At 36.5% G+C, this 16,603-nt stretch overlaps 1 protein-coding gene across 1 annotated transcript in view; it reads left to right on the top strand.

Moving 5' to 3' along the window:
- The first annotated feature begins 10,515 nt into the window (after positions 1-10,515).
- The window catches only part of LOC139940110 (uncharacterized), a 28,744-nt gene continuing 22,656 nt past the window's right edge, over positions 10,516-16,603 (top strand). Inside the window, exon 1 of the mRNA XM_071936356.1 lies at positions 10,516-10,896. Within this exon, the coding sequence (XP_071792457.1) occupies positions 10,596-10,896 (301 nt within the window). The 5' untranslated portion in view covers positions 10,516-10,595. The remainder of the gene's footprint in view (positions 10,897-16,603) is intronic.

Here is a 16,603-nt window from a genome sequence, read left to right as displayed (position 1 = left end):
GTTATTGTTATTGTTATTGTTATTGTTATTGTTATTGTTATTGTTATTGTTATTGTTATTGTTATTGTTATTGTTATTGTTATTGTTATTGTTATTGTTATTGTTATTGTTATTGTTATTGTTATTGTTATTGTTATTGTTATTGTTATTGTTATTGTTATTGTTATTGTTATTGTTATTGTTATTGTTATTGTTATTGTTATTGTTATTGTTATTGTTATTGTTATTGTTATTGTTATTGTTATTGTTATTGTTATTGTTATTGTTATTGTTATTGTTATTGTTATTGTTATTGTTATTGTTATTGTTATTGTTATTGTTATTGTTATTGTTATTGTTATTGTTATTGTTATTGTTATTGTTATTGTTATTGTTATTGTTATTGTTATTGTTATTGTTATTGTTATTGTTATTGTTATTGTTATTGTTATTGTTATTGTTATTGTTATTGTTATTGTTATTGTTATTGTTATTGTTATTGTTATTGTTATTGTTATTGTTATTGTTATTGTTATTGTTATTGTTATTGTTATTGTTATTGTTATTGTTATTGTTATTGTTATTGTTATTGTTATTGTTATTGTTATTGTTATTGTTATTGTTATTGTTATTGTTATTGTTATTGTTATTGTTATTGTTATTGTTATTGTTATTGTTATTGTTATTGTTATTGTTATTGTTATTGTTATTGTTATTGTTATTGTTATTGTTATTGTTATTGTTATTGTTATTGTTATTGTTATTGTTATTGTTATTGTTATTGTTATTGTTATTGTTATTGTTATTGTTATTGTTATTGTTATTGTTATTGTTATTGTTATTGTTATTGTTATTGTTATTGTTATTGTTATTGTTATTGTTATTGTTATTGTTATTGTTATTGTTATTGTTATTGTTATTGTTATTGTTATTGTTATTGTTATTGTTATTGTTATTGTTATTGTTATTGTTATTGTTATTGTTATTGTTATTGTTATTATTATTATTATTATTATTATTATTATTATTACTATTACTATTATTATTATTATTGGTAATTACTCAAAATAATTTATTGGACAAGCAATGGAGAGCTGTATACAGTACACTGTGAGAAACGGCTCCATCTATAGTAACGTAGTTTTTGAGAAAGCGGTAATTTCTCTCAAATAATAGAAGATTCAGCTGATGCCTTGTATTATGCATCTGAAAGCACGCAAAGAAATGCAACAAGGGTGCTTTTCTTTCATTATTCAATTGCAATTCGACGACCAGTTGAGCCCAAATATTTGTACAGGTTTGTTATTTTGTGCTTGGGATATGGTCTTTGACAATTGCCAATAGTGTCCAGCCGTCGATGTCACCAAACTCCTCCTTACTTATGATTAATCTTATTTAATCTTATTTAATCTTAATTACACAATTCACCTTTATGGGTGACGGAATCTCCTGCCACTTTAGCCCAGTTTTCAATCAAATTATTTATTTTTTTAGTTCTGATATATAATGCCTACTGAAGCGATAGAGGCAACGAAACACTGATGGAAACGGGGCACATAAATAGAACCAGACGCATTTGGGAGAAACTTCTAAATAGAAGGAGAAAACCTACAAGAGCAAAGTTTGAACTACTCCAGTGATGCATTTGGCACATTAGCAACATTGTTGGTCAATGACTGAGAAGAAATGTCCTTGTGTTATATTGATTGATCGTTTCGTGTTTCTTTTTGCAAACTACCCCAAACCACGAAGCTTTGGAAGATTCAATCTCGATCCTGGCCGAAGTATAAGGAAATCAGTGAGATACGGTCACTTTAGGCTGGCTTAAAAAAGCACTGAGTCCTTACTTAGGACTAGTCCTAGGAGATGTACAAATTGCATGGATAGTCCTAAGTTAGGACGAGTAACTGGTCCTAACTCGAGATAAGACTAGTCCTAACTCTTTGTGAAATCCACCCCTGGACACTTGACTCAAAATAAATGTACCATCATGGTAACGCGCAACGGAGAGCTGTTGATAGTATAAAACATTGTGATTAACGGCTCCCTCTGAGTAAAGTTATAGTTTTTGAGAAAGAGGTAATTTCTCTCTCAAATATTAGCCTTAGGCCTTTTAATAGTCATCTGAAATCACTCAAATTGTGCTTCTCTTTTCAAATTAGATGACCAACTGAGACCATCAAGTTTTGACTGGTTTGTTATTTTAAGTGTATATTTTTGGATACATCAAGTGAGAATACTGGTACTTGGCAATTACCGGAGGTGACCATGCCTTTAAATCCAACATTTCGAATCGATATTCCAATTTCTTCTTATCTTACGCCGCTCTCATTTTTTTTTATTCCCTCGTGGAATGCGAAGTTGAAGCCCACATTGGAATCTCCCGAATGTCAATCTATTTTACATTTATGTCAGTTATATCTACTTACAAAATAGTGACGTCAGTATTGAAACAGACGATCACCAGAATTATACTTTTGTGATTATGGAACACACGTAAACACCCATTTTTAATCTGCAGATTAGAACCGCGTATGACGATTCGTGACGTAATGATGCCTTTTTTTTTATTATAAACCAGCATGCATGGGCGACAGTCCCTCAGGATATCCAGTAATCGGTTGTGTGGGTTCGCAGTGTCAGAAACTGAATCATGACACTCAATCCCACCCCGAAGGATCGTCTATCGACAAACAACTTATTAAAGTCTTATTAATTGGTAATTGAACTGTTTGTTCACTCGCTGGCGGGTATAATTATTTGGTGTTTACACTTAAATAACGTCATTAAGTATAACTTCTCATACAAAAAACATCAATAATAGTACACAAAAATTAATATGAAAAGCCTGAAATCGGACATAATACATTAAGAGTACAGTGCCTAAGGCACCCAAGAAGTCACCCACCTTTCGTCCCTTGGGTGTCTGGAATCTTAAAAGAGACAGAAACGAAGGGTCCCGTCCCAGTTGTTCTGAAGGAGGATTTTGTATCTAAGCCTCCCCTCCCCCTTCCCCTATGGATGATGTGGGCGGGTGTATCGTTCGGAAGTACACGACATGCACAATACGCTAAATTTATTACAATGTTTCACTCTAAAAACTCCCGGTCAAATTTGACCGGGATTCTTGTTCGTAGAGGGCCTGACCAATTTCTGAGTCAGGTTGATCCGGAAACTGGTTGAAAAGGAATGGGATTTTAACTTAGATTCTGTTTGATGGGTCATTTGACACGGAATCCGGGTCAAAGTGACCCGGATATTGGGTCACATGCCCACGGGGACTTAGAATCCGGGTCAATGTTTTTGACCCGGTATTGGATTGACCCACCTTCATCCCCTCCCGGCCCCCAAAAGGAAGAGTGTTTCCCAAAACCATGCCCAAACATAATAAATTCCCCCAGTTAAAGAAAAAGAAAGAGAGATTTGGGTGAGTAATGGCTTTAGAAAACACTGTCAGTGGAAGTGGCCCAACAAAGTATCTCCATATTGGCAATGTGCTGCGGATGCCAGAGGACACTGTAATGAGATACTTGGAATTTACCATAGGGGCCAATAGATACAAAAGCTTGCATATCGGTCCACCTTGTTCTAACCTACCAAATGGACTTTAAAGATGCAGGAATGGGAACACTGACATCCGGTGATAAACTCAAGGAGCTAGAATACTCGCAGAGGACAAGAAGCTGTGGAAAAGTGAAGAAGAACTGATTGCAATTGTAGGGTGGCAGAACACAACATAATGTACATACAACATTCTTAGATTGACACCCCTTCAAAAATCATAGCAACAGTGAAAAGGGCAGTGCACTAATGTTCAGGCGTATATCATTATTAAGTAGAATTTGAAACTTTGCATGGTGGAAATACGATATGGAAAGGTGATATCATTATTGTTAACGCTTCATCATTTTTGTCAAGGAACGCGCAAGTGTTTTATAACATGTAGCATCAGTTGCTGCTTGAAGACACGGTTCGGTTTTCAGTTGGTGAATTCAAAAGTCTGCCTGCAATGGGCTGTCCCCTGTAACTAAACCAGCGAAACTGGGGTACAATTAGGAGCATACTTCTAGATGATGACTCATAAAGAGCTAAGATTGATCTTAGCTGAGAATCATCTTAACTGCTAAGCTATCACAATACATATCCTATAATGTCAATATCGGCAACTCATCTTTTATGGTGCGTTGTGAAATCGAGCTCTTATAGTACGGTCTTTAGGAGACGACTTTAGCTTTTTGCGGATTGACCATGTAGTGCCTTGAATTTGATTAGGAATTATTTGAATTGAATTTTGTGAATTAAGAGGAAGCCGGTTCAGTTTAAGACGGGGTAAAACTGCCGTATGTTTTAGTGGCAATACAGAGACGTGTTGCGTGGTTCTGTGTGGATTGTAGATGAGTCAGTGTTAACAATAAGTGTGTAGGCCGGTACAGAAGTCAAGTTTAGATGCGATGAATGCTTGGATGAGTTACTTGCACTCTCTGGCTCTTATAACCAAAGACGCCGATTCTGCTAATGTGTCTGCCAGAGAATGTCTGACATAATAAGGTACTAATATCGAAGTCTTATAGCGAACGATCTACCAACAAGGCACTCAAGGCACTCAATATGCACGTGTTTTCCCCCCAAAAGATAGGTTTTTGGAAGTTATGAATTCTTAGACGCAATTATGTAACACCATAAAGGGTTTCTGACGACGTATTCAGCAGCCACTGCCATGAACACCGGGGCGAACCCCTTCTCTTAGCGATACGTAGGCAGTGGACACTATTTTGTAATTACTAAAAATAGTTATTTGCATAAAAAACTTACTTGGTATTACGAGTAATGGGGAGCTGTTGGTAGTATAAAACATTGTGCGAAACGGCTCCCTCTATTAAGTAACGTAGTTTTCGAGAAAGAAGCAATTTTCCGCGAATTTGATTTCAAGACCTCATATTAGATTTCGAGGTCTCAAAATCAAGCATCTGAAAGCACACAACTGTTACTCTCGCAAGTTCGACCACCAATTGAGCTCAAATTTTTACATCAGGTTTGTTATTTTATGCATAAGTTGAGATACAAGTCAGCAGATTGGTCTTTGACAATAGTGTCCAGTGGCTTTAACACAACACACGAGACCAATGGCATATGGAGTGTATAGGAAATCACACTATAGCAGACATCTGGCGTTTGCATACATTTTGATTTAACCTTTTCTCTTTTGAATAACTTTGTAGAAAACATAGAATGTCTCATGTTCCCTTCTTATGTGGTTTTCTTTATTCTCTAACACTAAGGCCTTATCTGAATAAGCGGCTTCAGCTACGGCCATGACTGTTGCTATAGATAGTTGCTAAGGACGTCCTATACTTCAACGCACGATAGAAGTAACCGTTAATTCTGACACGGCCTACCTCACTAAGTTCCCAGAATCATACATCTTTCAGCAAAATGGGCCCATATTTGACCGGTATGTAGGCGGGTTGTTGATTTGCAACAATGACACAAGCTTAGGGCCTATACACGAAGATTAATTATTTGAGAATTAAGCAATTTGGTCGTTTCACGTGCGTCATTGCATGATCCTATTTTGAATATAAAATATTAATACCTATTAAACGGCCATTGGGTTATCTGGATTACACAATGAAAGTTTTATGAATGTTAGAGATAAATATCTAATATTCCTCCAGCAAGGCTGTTCCTATAAATTATCAAATTATAAACCACAAGGGAAACTGACTGGATCAAAATCTTTGTTCTGAATATCACCCCGAACTACAAAGGGAGACCCCCTCCAAAAAAAAAAAAAAAAATCATGGGACTATAATATTACAGTTGGTAAACCGCCGGTATCCAGATGTCGTTGGTTCACATCCAGCTTCACTCAATTTCTTTTTTTTTTAAAGATTCAAACCAAAGACCTATAACAAAAGAGGGCAATATAGGGTCCACGATAAGCCCCACAGTTGGAAAACGTATACAAAACCAATGTGAGCTGTTGGAAAAGAGTTAGAAAACGTATACAAAACCAATGGGAGCTGTTGGAAAAGAGAATAAACAAAAGAGGGACAGTTGCAGGCATATCAAGCTTGTGTGTGTGTATTTCCTGCACTGCCTGGGCCCAATGCATAGAGCTGCTTAAACAGAAAGAGTAAGCACATCTACATGACTACCAGAATAAGTTACGTTAACAACTTTTTGACTGGTATCCTACTCACTTCTGCTAAGCAGAAAATTGTTAACACTATTTTCTGCTTAAGAAGTACTCTGAATATGAGCTCCAGTCATACGTGATAAACACTTGACGCTAGTTTGTCCCTCGAGTGCTTTCCTTTTGCTATGAGAGAATATGCGACTAGATGGGAGTAGCATAAAATTCTGGCATCTCGTCGACATTCAGGTTTTTGTGTATGGCAGAGACATCTTCTCAAGGTCGCCGGTTCTATTCCCACCGAAGGTGCTGGTATTTATTTAAAGACAAGCACTTCAGTTGTATACTCTATTCGATTGAAACTATAGCAACCTACATAATTATGAGCAGCACTTTCATGAATCATTTGGGAATTTTGTTATAATTATCAATCCCATGACTCGACAGTAGAAGATGAGAAAAGACTTGAGCCTAGTAGTGAAATTATGACTGGAGTGGCGTTTTTTGTATAGGCCTATGCTACGTGAAACTTATGTCTGGGCGAAAAAAAGCGAAGAACCCAGTGTCATGAAAACACTAATGTTATTTGTATCTTTATGGCAAATCTTGTCTAATAAGTGGTATACAAACAAAATAAAACTGATGAAGAATATGGATGGAGCAAAGAATGATCTTCTTTGTAAGAAATCTTTCTGATGTGCCTGGAGTGATGACCAAAATATTACATTCGAGATGTCCAGTACGGCCATATTGTATTATGATGTCTTGTGGTGTATATGAACGAAAAATTACCTTCATTGGCCCAATGGCTGGGAGTCCTCGTTAAAAAGGGTATAGACAAAAAGTATGCTAAATGACGGTACCGAGCACTTAACTGGCGAGCAAAGCATTCATTGCACTTGTCTTGGCATCCATTGTACAAGGAAAACACCCACAGACTCTTGAGTCTGTCTCCTTTCATACAACAAGTTTGTCTCTGAATTCTTTCAATACTGGTAATTTGAAAAGGTCATCACACTCAATCCTTCCCCCAATCGGCAGGAAACTTGTACCGATATGACAAAAGAGTCCGTAACATTTTCCCCTTTTACCCCCCAAAGGCAGTCATTTACCGGCAATTAGAGTCCATCTTTCGGGCAGATACAGAGTGGAATATTTCCATCTTGATCAATGACATTGTTTGCCTGAGGTGGGACAAAACAAATTACAAAGGAACACGGCGTGTTAGACCGCTCTCTATACGTTGATGGGCACCTTACGGTCACCCGGGTCTGTACGTCATTGACTCTGGTAGTTTTTTTAGACATTTAATCTGACTTCTCTATACGTCGAAGATGATAAAAAACGTTGATGAAAACAATATTTATAGTGTTTGAGAATCTGGCTATATATTTTGTTAGCTCCATGGTTTGAATCTAATGTATTCATTTTCCCCTTACCAAGCAATGTGATTTATTCATATAAGGATACACTTCTGAAGTTTTGCAGGCGGTTCAAATCTCGCCCACTGTCACTATTTTGGATAGCTGTTTCTCATTTTAAGTGGATATAGCATCTGAGCTCAAACTTGCAGTGTAAATTGCATTATGGTGATGTGCTAATGACATTTAGATGGAAATTAAGATGACGATGAAAACAAAATGGTTGGGTTTGAATCCTGCTTTAAAATGTATTGCAATTTTCTAACCGGAAGACAAAATATACCTGATAGGCCTTTTCACACTACGAACAATCTCCGTGTTGGACACGGGTCGTGGATTTCACAAAGAGTTAGGACTAGTCTTATCTCGAGTTAGGACGAGTTACTAGTCCTAACTTAAGACTAGCCGTACGTTTTTGATATCTCTTAGGAACTCTTTGTGAAATCGACCCCAGCATCATCTTTTTCACACTGCAGCATTTAAGCACGGCACTAAACCGTGTAGAGCGCTTACCCCGTGTCTCCAACTAAAATTCCCTTTTGTGCCTCTACGTTGGCAAAAAACAAAACAAAGGTAAAATCTAATCATTATTCAGTTTACTCTTCGCATTGATTCCATCAAATAAAGCAAATTACGGAACGATCCCTTTGCTATAACAAGTTGGCTCAGATCAATAGCAAGTCACGTAGTTGCCTTAAGAAATGTTGATTTTGCACGGACGCAGTTCGATGGTGCAGCAGTGTTTCCAGAAAAGTTGATCCACTCAAACAATAATAGGCCTGCCACTTTTAACTATCTTGTTGGGCATACGCATTCACAGAATCAGAACACCATTTTCAAAGATGACTGCATTTCAAAGACAAGTTATCAAAAACATCACTTGAAGCAAAGTCAACTGTTTCAAGATTTATAATCAGTGATGATGAATTACCATAACTTGTGTTCTATTTTTGGTTTTATTTCATTGTCTTTTCTCATGTTGTTATGTATGTATTTTTGGCATGTTCTTGCTGTAGTTATATCCGAATAAATTCAACCAATTATCAATAAATTAATCAACTACAACACGATTTCTTAGGATTGTTTCATAAAAGCGGTAAATCAATGGTAGTTGAAGAACTTGAAAACACACAACTTTATGTGACAAGGGTGTTTTTTCTTTCATTATTATCCCGCAACTTCGACGACCAATTGAGCTCAAATTTTCACAGGTGTGTTATTTTATGCACATGTTGAGATACACCAACTGTGAAGACTAGTCTTTGAGAATTACCAATAGTGGCCAGTGTCTTTAACCGTTGCGATTTTGTGACGTCAAAATTCGTATCGCATTCGCGGAAAGTATAAACTAGCTTTATGGCACTACCTCCTACATAGGCCACAGTAGTGTGTTGATTTGAAAACCAACCGGATTACGATTCTTTTAACTGTAATATAAAAGTACAACAATTCAGCACAAACGAAAACAATTATTGTCCCGCCTTTGTGGCTATGGTTTTCTAATATGTAGAACTCTTAAAAGTGACAAGATGAATAACTAGTGGATGTTTCGAACCCTTGTTTTCCTTTTTTTTTCATACGGATGGTTATGTACCGATCTTACCCATTGCTTTTTGATAATTCTACTCGTTGCTATAAATCTAAAGAGCCTACTTAAATTTAATCTGACATATCCTGAATGATTATCCCTCGTTAAAACATCTTCAAGAGGCTATTCGAGAATGTCAACTAGGATTTAGTCTTCCTCTAAAAGACATTTATTAGATTGGAGTCAAAATAAAGTGCTTGCTGAATTTTGTTTAAATCTGTACTTTACTGGGTTGTTGCTTATCTTATGGGTTCGCTTTAGCTAAATTGTGATCTTATTGTCTATTTCAATCTTTACATGCATGAAATACAGAAAACAACCGTGGATTTCGAAGAACAAAATATGTCAAATAAATCGCCGTTGCCTCAAAGCATTTAGCTCATAGACATGTAAAACTTGGTATAGGCCTATACAATTTTGTAAAAGACACACAAGTACACCGAACCCAAAGGTTTGTGTTTGGTATCATGTTCCGATCCTTTGCAAACCCTCTATATTTGAATCTCGTCTTTAGCTTAAACATGACTTCCTCTTCTTGTCTTCGTGGGTTTCTTCACTGCCCGCGGCCTTAAAGAGTCACGTACTTATGAGGCATCTTCAGTTCCATTAAGCATTCTACAATCAATGGGTCTACCTACCGTATAGAACGATAATAGCATGCACTTGCTTAGGCATTGGGCTGTTAAATGTCGACAGCGAACAAAACCTTGCAACCAGTGATTTCTCAAAATTGACTTTTATTACAAGATGATCTGGGCCCAGTTTCAGAAAGCCTGAAAGCACAGAAAAGTATTGCTGAACAAAACCAGGTTGCCAGCCAAAATTGCATTCAGCTTAAATTGTGGTGACTTGTGCCTTGTTTATTTTTTCTGCTTAGCAAAGAAATTTATCAAGCAGCATTTTCTGCTAAGCAGCTTTATGTCGCGATGTTTAATCACATTTTGTATGTGTTTACCCCTTAAAGAAATCAAGCTTGCCTTATACTATAGTATAAAAACAACGCATCAAGTGTCAGATTACTTTTTACAACATAAGCAAAGATTTCAACCACACTCTCATAAAATACTGTGACCAACCGAAAACAATGTTGTATAGGCATACAATCTTTTAGCTTTAGTCTCTGTAGTCAAACACGGTAGAATTTGTAAACGGCTGACGGAGTATGGACAGTATGAAAACTGTTTCACATCGATTCCTGTGCAATAGATCACCTTGATGCATATTTAATAAATTATCATAAATATCAATATTAACTTCGTCTACGTATCCTCTCAGGAAATTCACTAAATAAATCACGTGTATGTACAACACAGTGCGTGGGCCTGCTTGTTGTGGATGGTCGTATATAAAAACTTGCGCACTTTACCGTCACTAAAGAAGTTTTACAAATCTCAACAACCACGAATGTTCAGGAGTTCTTCCTCTCAACACTATTTTTCTTTCATCATCTGATAAGTGACAATTTACACCAATGAGAAATTTGACGACAAAACCATGTGCGCTTTCACTAGCGTATTTGTGTCTAGTTTTATGCATCTGCAGCGGTGTTCAAGGTATTTGGTTTGGACGGCCAGGGGATAGCTGGATGCGGAGCAAGGTAATTTGGCAACGCCCGCAGAATGAGGAGATGGACGGGCCAGCCCCAGCGGACCGGGGCCGCTACCCTTCCCCGGGGGATGAGCCCCAAGAAGCCCTCTACTCCTGGTCCGCGGAAGAAGAAGATGACAAAAGGGACGGAGTCTCATCAAAGATACTTTTTAATTTAATCAGAGGTGAGTATTTCAAACGTTTCCGTATCCTGCCACCACGTTTTCATGCGTTATTTTACCTGAATGATACAATTCCCATTTTGTAAAAATGAGTGAAAAAGTGGTGGCAGAGTACGGAAAGTTTCCCTTTAATCAAATTATTCAACTGTCTCATCACAACCTCATGTTATTGGTGTGGACGACAATAGAAACAAAACATGTGTATCCGAAAAATGGCAAACGCATAATGGATCCTCACTTTGAGAAGCTTTAAAAAACTCCTCCCATAAACTGCCCCTTTGTGCTCGAAATTTTCAGCATTGTAATGAATTGTATGGTATTTAGTTCAATGATACTCAATCTTGAGCACATAGTTTAAGTTGGAATGTTTTATTACGTAATTGAATCCTATTCAAAGTATAAACCCACTTGGGGCACACACTCTCGTGGTCTGTCGTCCGGAGGCGCGTGTGTGCCGGCCACCTTACCTCGGCTATTTTCTTGTGGATAGGGTTGAATGCTGTACCGGTGAGTTTTTGTCCCATGTTAAAATTAAAAAGGGGTATTTGGCAACAGTATAAAATTGTATAGTAACACAATAAATTACCTGAGCACGGAGTTTGTGCCTGCGTTTGCTATTTATTATGTTCACATTGGCAAATTATGATCCCAAAAGATGGTTGGAAAATCCTCCATCTTAGCATTACACAGTTAATAATGTTGTGTTCGCATTGTAATAAGATCGTTGACATCTGTGTAAAAAGATTCAATGCAAAATAAACCACTTATATACAAAATTTAAAAAAATAAAGAAATAACAATACCCTTCAAGTGTTAGTGCAGCTTTTCTTTTCAAGTCATCTAGTTTGAATTCGGCAACAATTCTAGTTTGAATTCGGTTATAACAAGATAACAACTTATTTAAACAGTGTTTTTAAACACTGTTCACGGCACTGAATAACTATGTGGTAGATGTTGATTTTGCATCAGGCATACTGCAGTATTCTTTTATAAAAACTGTTTAAGCTCACTTCTCCATATTCATTCTTTATTTATCCATGGATGAAAGAGCTACAACTTCACATCACATATTGCCAGTCCGTGTTTCAGACTGAGTGATTTTGTTCTGTTAGACAGTCAGCAAGTAAAACGGTTGTTTATGGCCAGTTTAAACTGTTTGTAAATTACTCTGTTATATAACATCTATTATATCGTTGCGGTACCCGCTGCCAAAACATAGGATTCGAACTGCCTCTAGCTGCCGGCAACCTCGGTAGTCTAGTTGGTAAGACACTGCTCTAGAATTGCAAGGGTCGTGGGTTCGAATCCCACCCGAGTAACATGCCTGTGATATTTTTTCACAGGACTCGGGAAAGTACTGAGTATACAGTGCTAACACACATCGGTGTATGGGTAAAAACCAAAATTAATATTCTTTATCCCCGATGCAAATTTAACATCTATTATGTGGTGACATTGTTCTCACAGCTATATATTTGAAACACGCACGGATCATCTAACTAAATTTGCGAACATAGTGTCAAAATAAATAACGTAGATCTGTTATATATAATAAACGATGACCTGCCGTCGATTTCACAAAACTCTTCCTAACTTAGGATTAATCTTAGGACTGAGGATGAGTCCCGACTCCGCACTGTTGCATGCAGACCTTAAGATTAATCCTAAGTTTGGACGACTTTACTCGTCCTAACTTGAGATAAGATGAGTCCTATCTCTTTGTGAAATCGACATTGTGGGGTTATTTTTTGGACCGGGTTGTACTTGTTTCTACTTTGAGTCCCGGGACCGGGCAGCTGTGGCACTCGGCAGCAGAGCGCATTGGTTGGGCGGCTCTACGACCCCCTGATTGATCAAGAGGATGATGATGATGATGATGTTGTAGTTGTTGTGTGTTTGACTTTGGAAAGTTGTTAACAGGAAAGATTAAAGAAAAGCGATCATATACAACACCTGGGAGAGCGTCGCTCTGCTAAACATATTATCTGTTTCGTTATAATAGGCATATTGCTTATGTAAAGGGAGTAGTTTTTGTAATTTGCTATGGAAGAGACTACTTGATACCGATTTGACTGGGGTTGGAGGGAGGAGTGGGGTGTGTTAATTTTGAAATTAAAATTCATCAGAATAAAATATTACACTTTATAATTATTTCAATGTTTTGAGAATTTTAGAACTTAATTTTAGAACATTGTTTTTGATTTTACCTCCTAGCAGTTTTATCTTACAATTTCTGGTACACGGCATAACAGAGCTATGGAAACGGGATTATTTTGAAAAGGGTCAAAGGGAAAGTAGATCGTATTTGTTATTGGTCATAAATGCCCCTAAGATATGACACAACTCTTTCCCCTAAAAATGGTACGTCTTAGCTTCGCCATGGTGTTTGGTATTGTGCTAGTTCTTGTACGTTGTATCCGGTTTGAAGTAAGTGTTTAAAACGTCGACTTGTTGATTTCGTTTTCCTATTTTGCAGTTCTCGCCTTACCACCAATTGGGTATATGCTCAAATAAAACGCTTCGATCCAATTACCTTTATTGGTCAAGACTAGAGACACAGATGGTTTCACTGCAAATCAAAACTACATGCATGTAGCTACAAAATATATAATATATACTTATTTTGCATCGTGGATATATACAAAATATATCTTGATTTTTTTTTCAAAGCGATGTGTTCAAGGCACTAATTGTCAAAGACCAGTCTTTTCACTTGGTGTATCCCAATATTGTATGCATGAAATATCAAACATGAGAAAATTTGAACTCAATTGGTCGTCGACGTTGCCAGATAATAATGGAAGAAAAAATACCCTTGTCACACGAAGTTGTGTGCTTTTAGATGCTTGATTTCGGGACCTCAAAATCTAATTATGATCTCTTTAAATCAACTTCAAACATTTTAGTGGCAAATTACTTCTTTCTCAAAAACTACGTAACTTCAGATGGAGTCGTTTTCAGAATGTTTTATACTATCAACAGCTCTCCAATGCTCGTTACTAAATAAGTTGTATGCTAACAATTATTTTAAGTAATTAGCAACCTTTAGACAGTATATACCCTTGGGTGAGATTCGAACCCATGACCTTTGTCATTCTAGAGAAGGTGCCATAGAAACCGAGCTAGACCACCGATTCATATGTTAAAGGGAAGCTACATGTTTGGTAATCAGTCAAAACAAATATAACTTAAAAACTGACTTGGTAACGAGCATTGGCGAGCTGTTGATAGTATAAAACCCTCCGAAGTAGCAAAGATTTTGAAATAGGGGTAATTTCTAACTAAAATAGTATAATACTTCTAGCTAGAAGTCTTTTACTCCTATCTGAAAGCACACAAATTTGTCCAATATGGGTGTTTATTCTTTCATCATTTTCTCCCAACTCCGATGACCAATTGAGCTCAAATTTCCACATGTTTGTTATTTTATGCATGTTTTGAGATACACCAAGTGAGAACACTGGTCTTTGACAATTATCAATAGTGTACCTTCCCTTTAAGATTGCATTATACTATCAAGAATTTTGTTTTTGTGGTTACGAAATATTAACTGTTTTTCCGCTTGACTGTTTTGATATAACAAGATTAGCCAGAATTTGACTTGCTGATTAAACCTACATTTTATCAATAGCAATGTTTTATATTATCAACAGCTCTCCATTGCTTGTTACCAAGTTAAACAATAACCTTAATAAAAAAATAAAAAAATAAATTTTAATGATTTTTATATTTTTATTTTATTTATTCAGGTTATTTTTTTCTGTGGTATTGTGGTTTAACTTGTGCAATTTTTGCATTTCAATATTTTATGTGTTGCCGTACAAAAGGATTTTAAATTTCATGTATTTTTATATACTTGACGAAAAAACAATTCAATTCAATTCAATTCAATTCAAGTACGTTTTTCTGCCATTTTTTTTTAATAATTACCGATAGTGTCTAATTCCCATAAAATAAGTGATGACACACTTGGGACCCTCCCATAATTACCTGCTGACTCTCGACAGCTTCTAACACATTCCCGCTTCCGTGTGGCACCCTTTTATGTTACCGTTAAAGTAGGCCCAATCAGGTTTGGGTGGGTTGAGTTGGGGTGGTTTTGAAAAGAATCATAGTTTCAACTCAACGTTTCTATCAGTAGCTCTGATCATCGTCCATCTTGCAAAGTTTAAAATCCTACTAACTGTCTTCTGCGTAAACGTTCAATTTGAAAAACTTGTTTTTAAACCCTGTGGCCAAAACAATTGTGGGCTGTAAATTATTGTTAAACAATTGATCATCCAGATGGATAATTCATTGTTCTGTGCCACACTACACTTAAATAGTCCAATTCATCTTTGAAGACCACGAACAGTGAATTCAGGGCCAATCTCGAATCATCCAGCGCATACTTATACCAATTTGGGTGAACAGACGGGGAACAAATTGGTGGGGGGGGGGGGGGAATCAGAGACAATCGGGCAGAACGGTCATTGTAATAAAAAGTATGTGTTTACATTGTTTAATATAAAATATCATAGAGTCAAATCTTCAAGAAATACAATAATGCAATGAATGAGACAAAAACAATGAAACAAACTTCTTTGCTAAGGTATTTTACAAATCTTGTCAAGACGCATCCTGTCCACTGCCATCTGATTGGCCAAGTCTGTGCCTACGTCACATTTTCGTTGTTGAGTCTCAGGTTTTGTTAAAGGGGTTTGGGTCCTTTTCATACCACACAAAACACAACGTCCACAAATTTACTTTGAAACTTGGTTTGCAAGTAATGATGGAAGCCATTCTCAGTAAAATAGGGATTCATTCATTCATTTCATGGCAAAAACTTTATCTACAAAAGGTATCAAAAATCCTTTAAAGTTTAAATAGGCAGAGTGGATAAAGTAAGCTGAATCTAAAGTTGTTTGGCTCAATGTTGTAATGTGTTCGTATACTATATAGTATTCACATGTGAGTTATATTCCCATTATATTGAATACAAACTGTGCCCGTTACTTCCAATACGTGAATAATGCATGAAGCAGCAATTGCCCATCCACGGGTCCTGAAGGCCCATGACAGTAATTAAATATTTATTACATTTACAGTCATGGACAATGTTTCTCTGTCACTTTGGCTTAGGTTCCGTTGATTTATTTGAAAAGAACACGACGATAACAACAACCGAAGAAAGAAAAAAATAGTTCCACCATCTAAAATGCAAGCTCAATAATAGTTGTTATATGCGCACGAAGAAGTAGCCTGCAGCTGCATGGCACCCTGTCGTCTCGTTTTTGATTGATGCAATACAGGAAACAAACGATTACGTTACCAACCTGTAATGTTGAGAAAGTTTGTTTGGTGTGTGGGGTGTTGGTTTTGTTTGATTGGTCGTGTTTTTTTTATATAAAAAATTATGACGTATGTCACATCGTGCTCATTCCAGTTCACCACTACCACACAATCCATGATCAATTGAAACGTACGCATATTGGCTATTGAAGTATAATTCATTGTGTAAACCAACTGAAGAGTTTTCTTGTCAAAGCAAATTCTGTTTCGAAATACTTCGATTCCTCTCGGTCTGATGCTTTAAAATGTCATAATCTGGATGTCGTTCCAACGTTGTAACCTTATGCATGGAGCCCAATTTGTAATTGTTGACGAAACCTGGTCAGAATTAATTGCAAACAAACTTTATAATAATCAAATATTTGTTACAACCCCTCTG

The sequence above is a fragment of the Asterias amurensis genome, chromosome 7, assembly GCF_032118995.1.
Source record: "Asterias amurensis chromosome 7, ASM3211899v1".
NCBI lineage: Eukaryota > Metazoa > Echinodermata > Asteroidea > Forcipulatida > Asteriidae > Asterias > Asterias amurensis.
The sequence above is the reverse complement of the archived record's forward strand: the minus strand, read 5'-3'. Positions and strand labels throughout refer to the sequence as shown.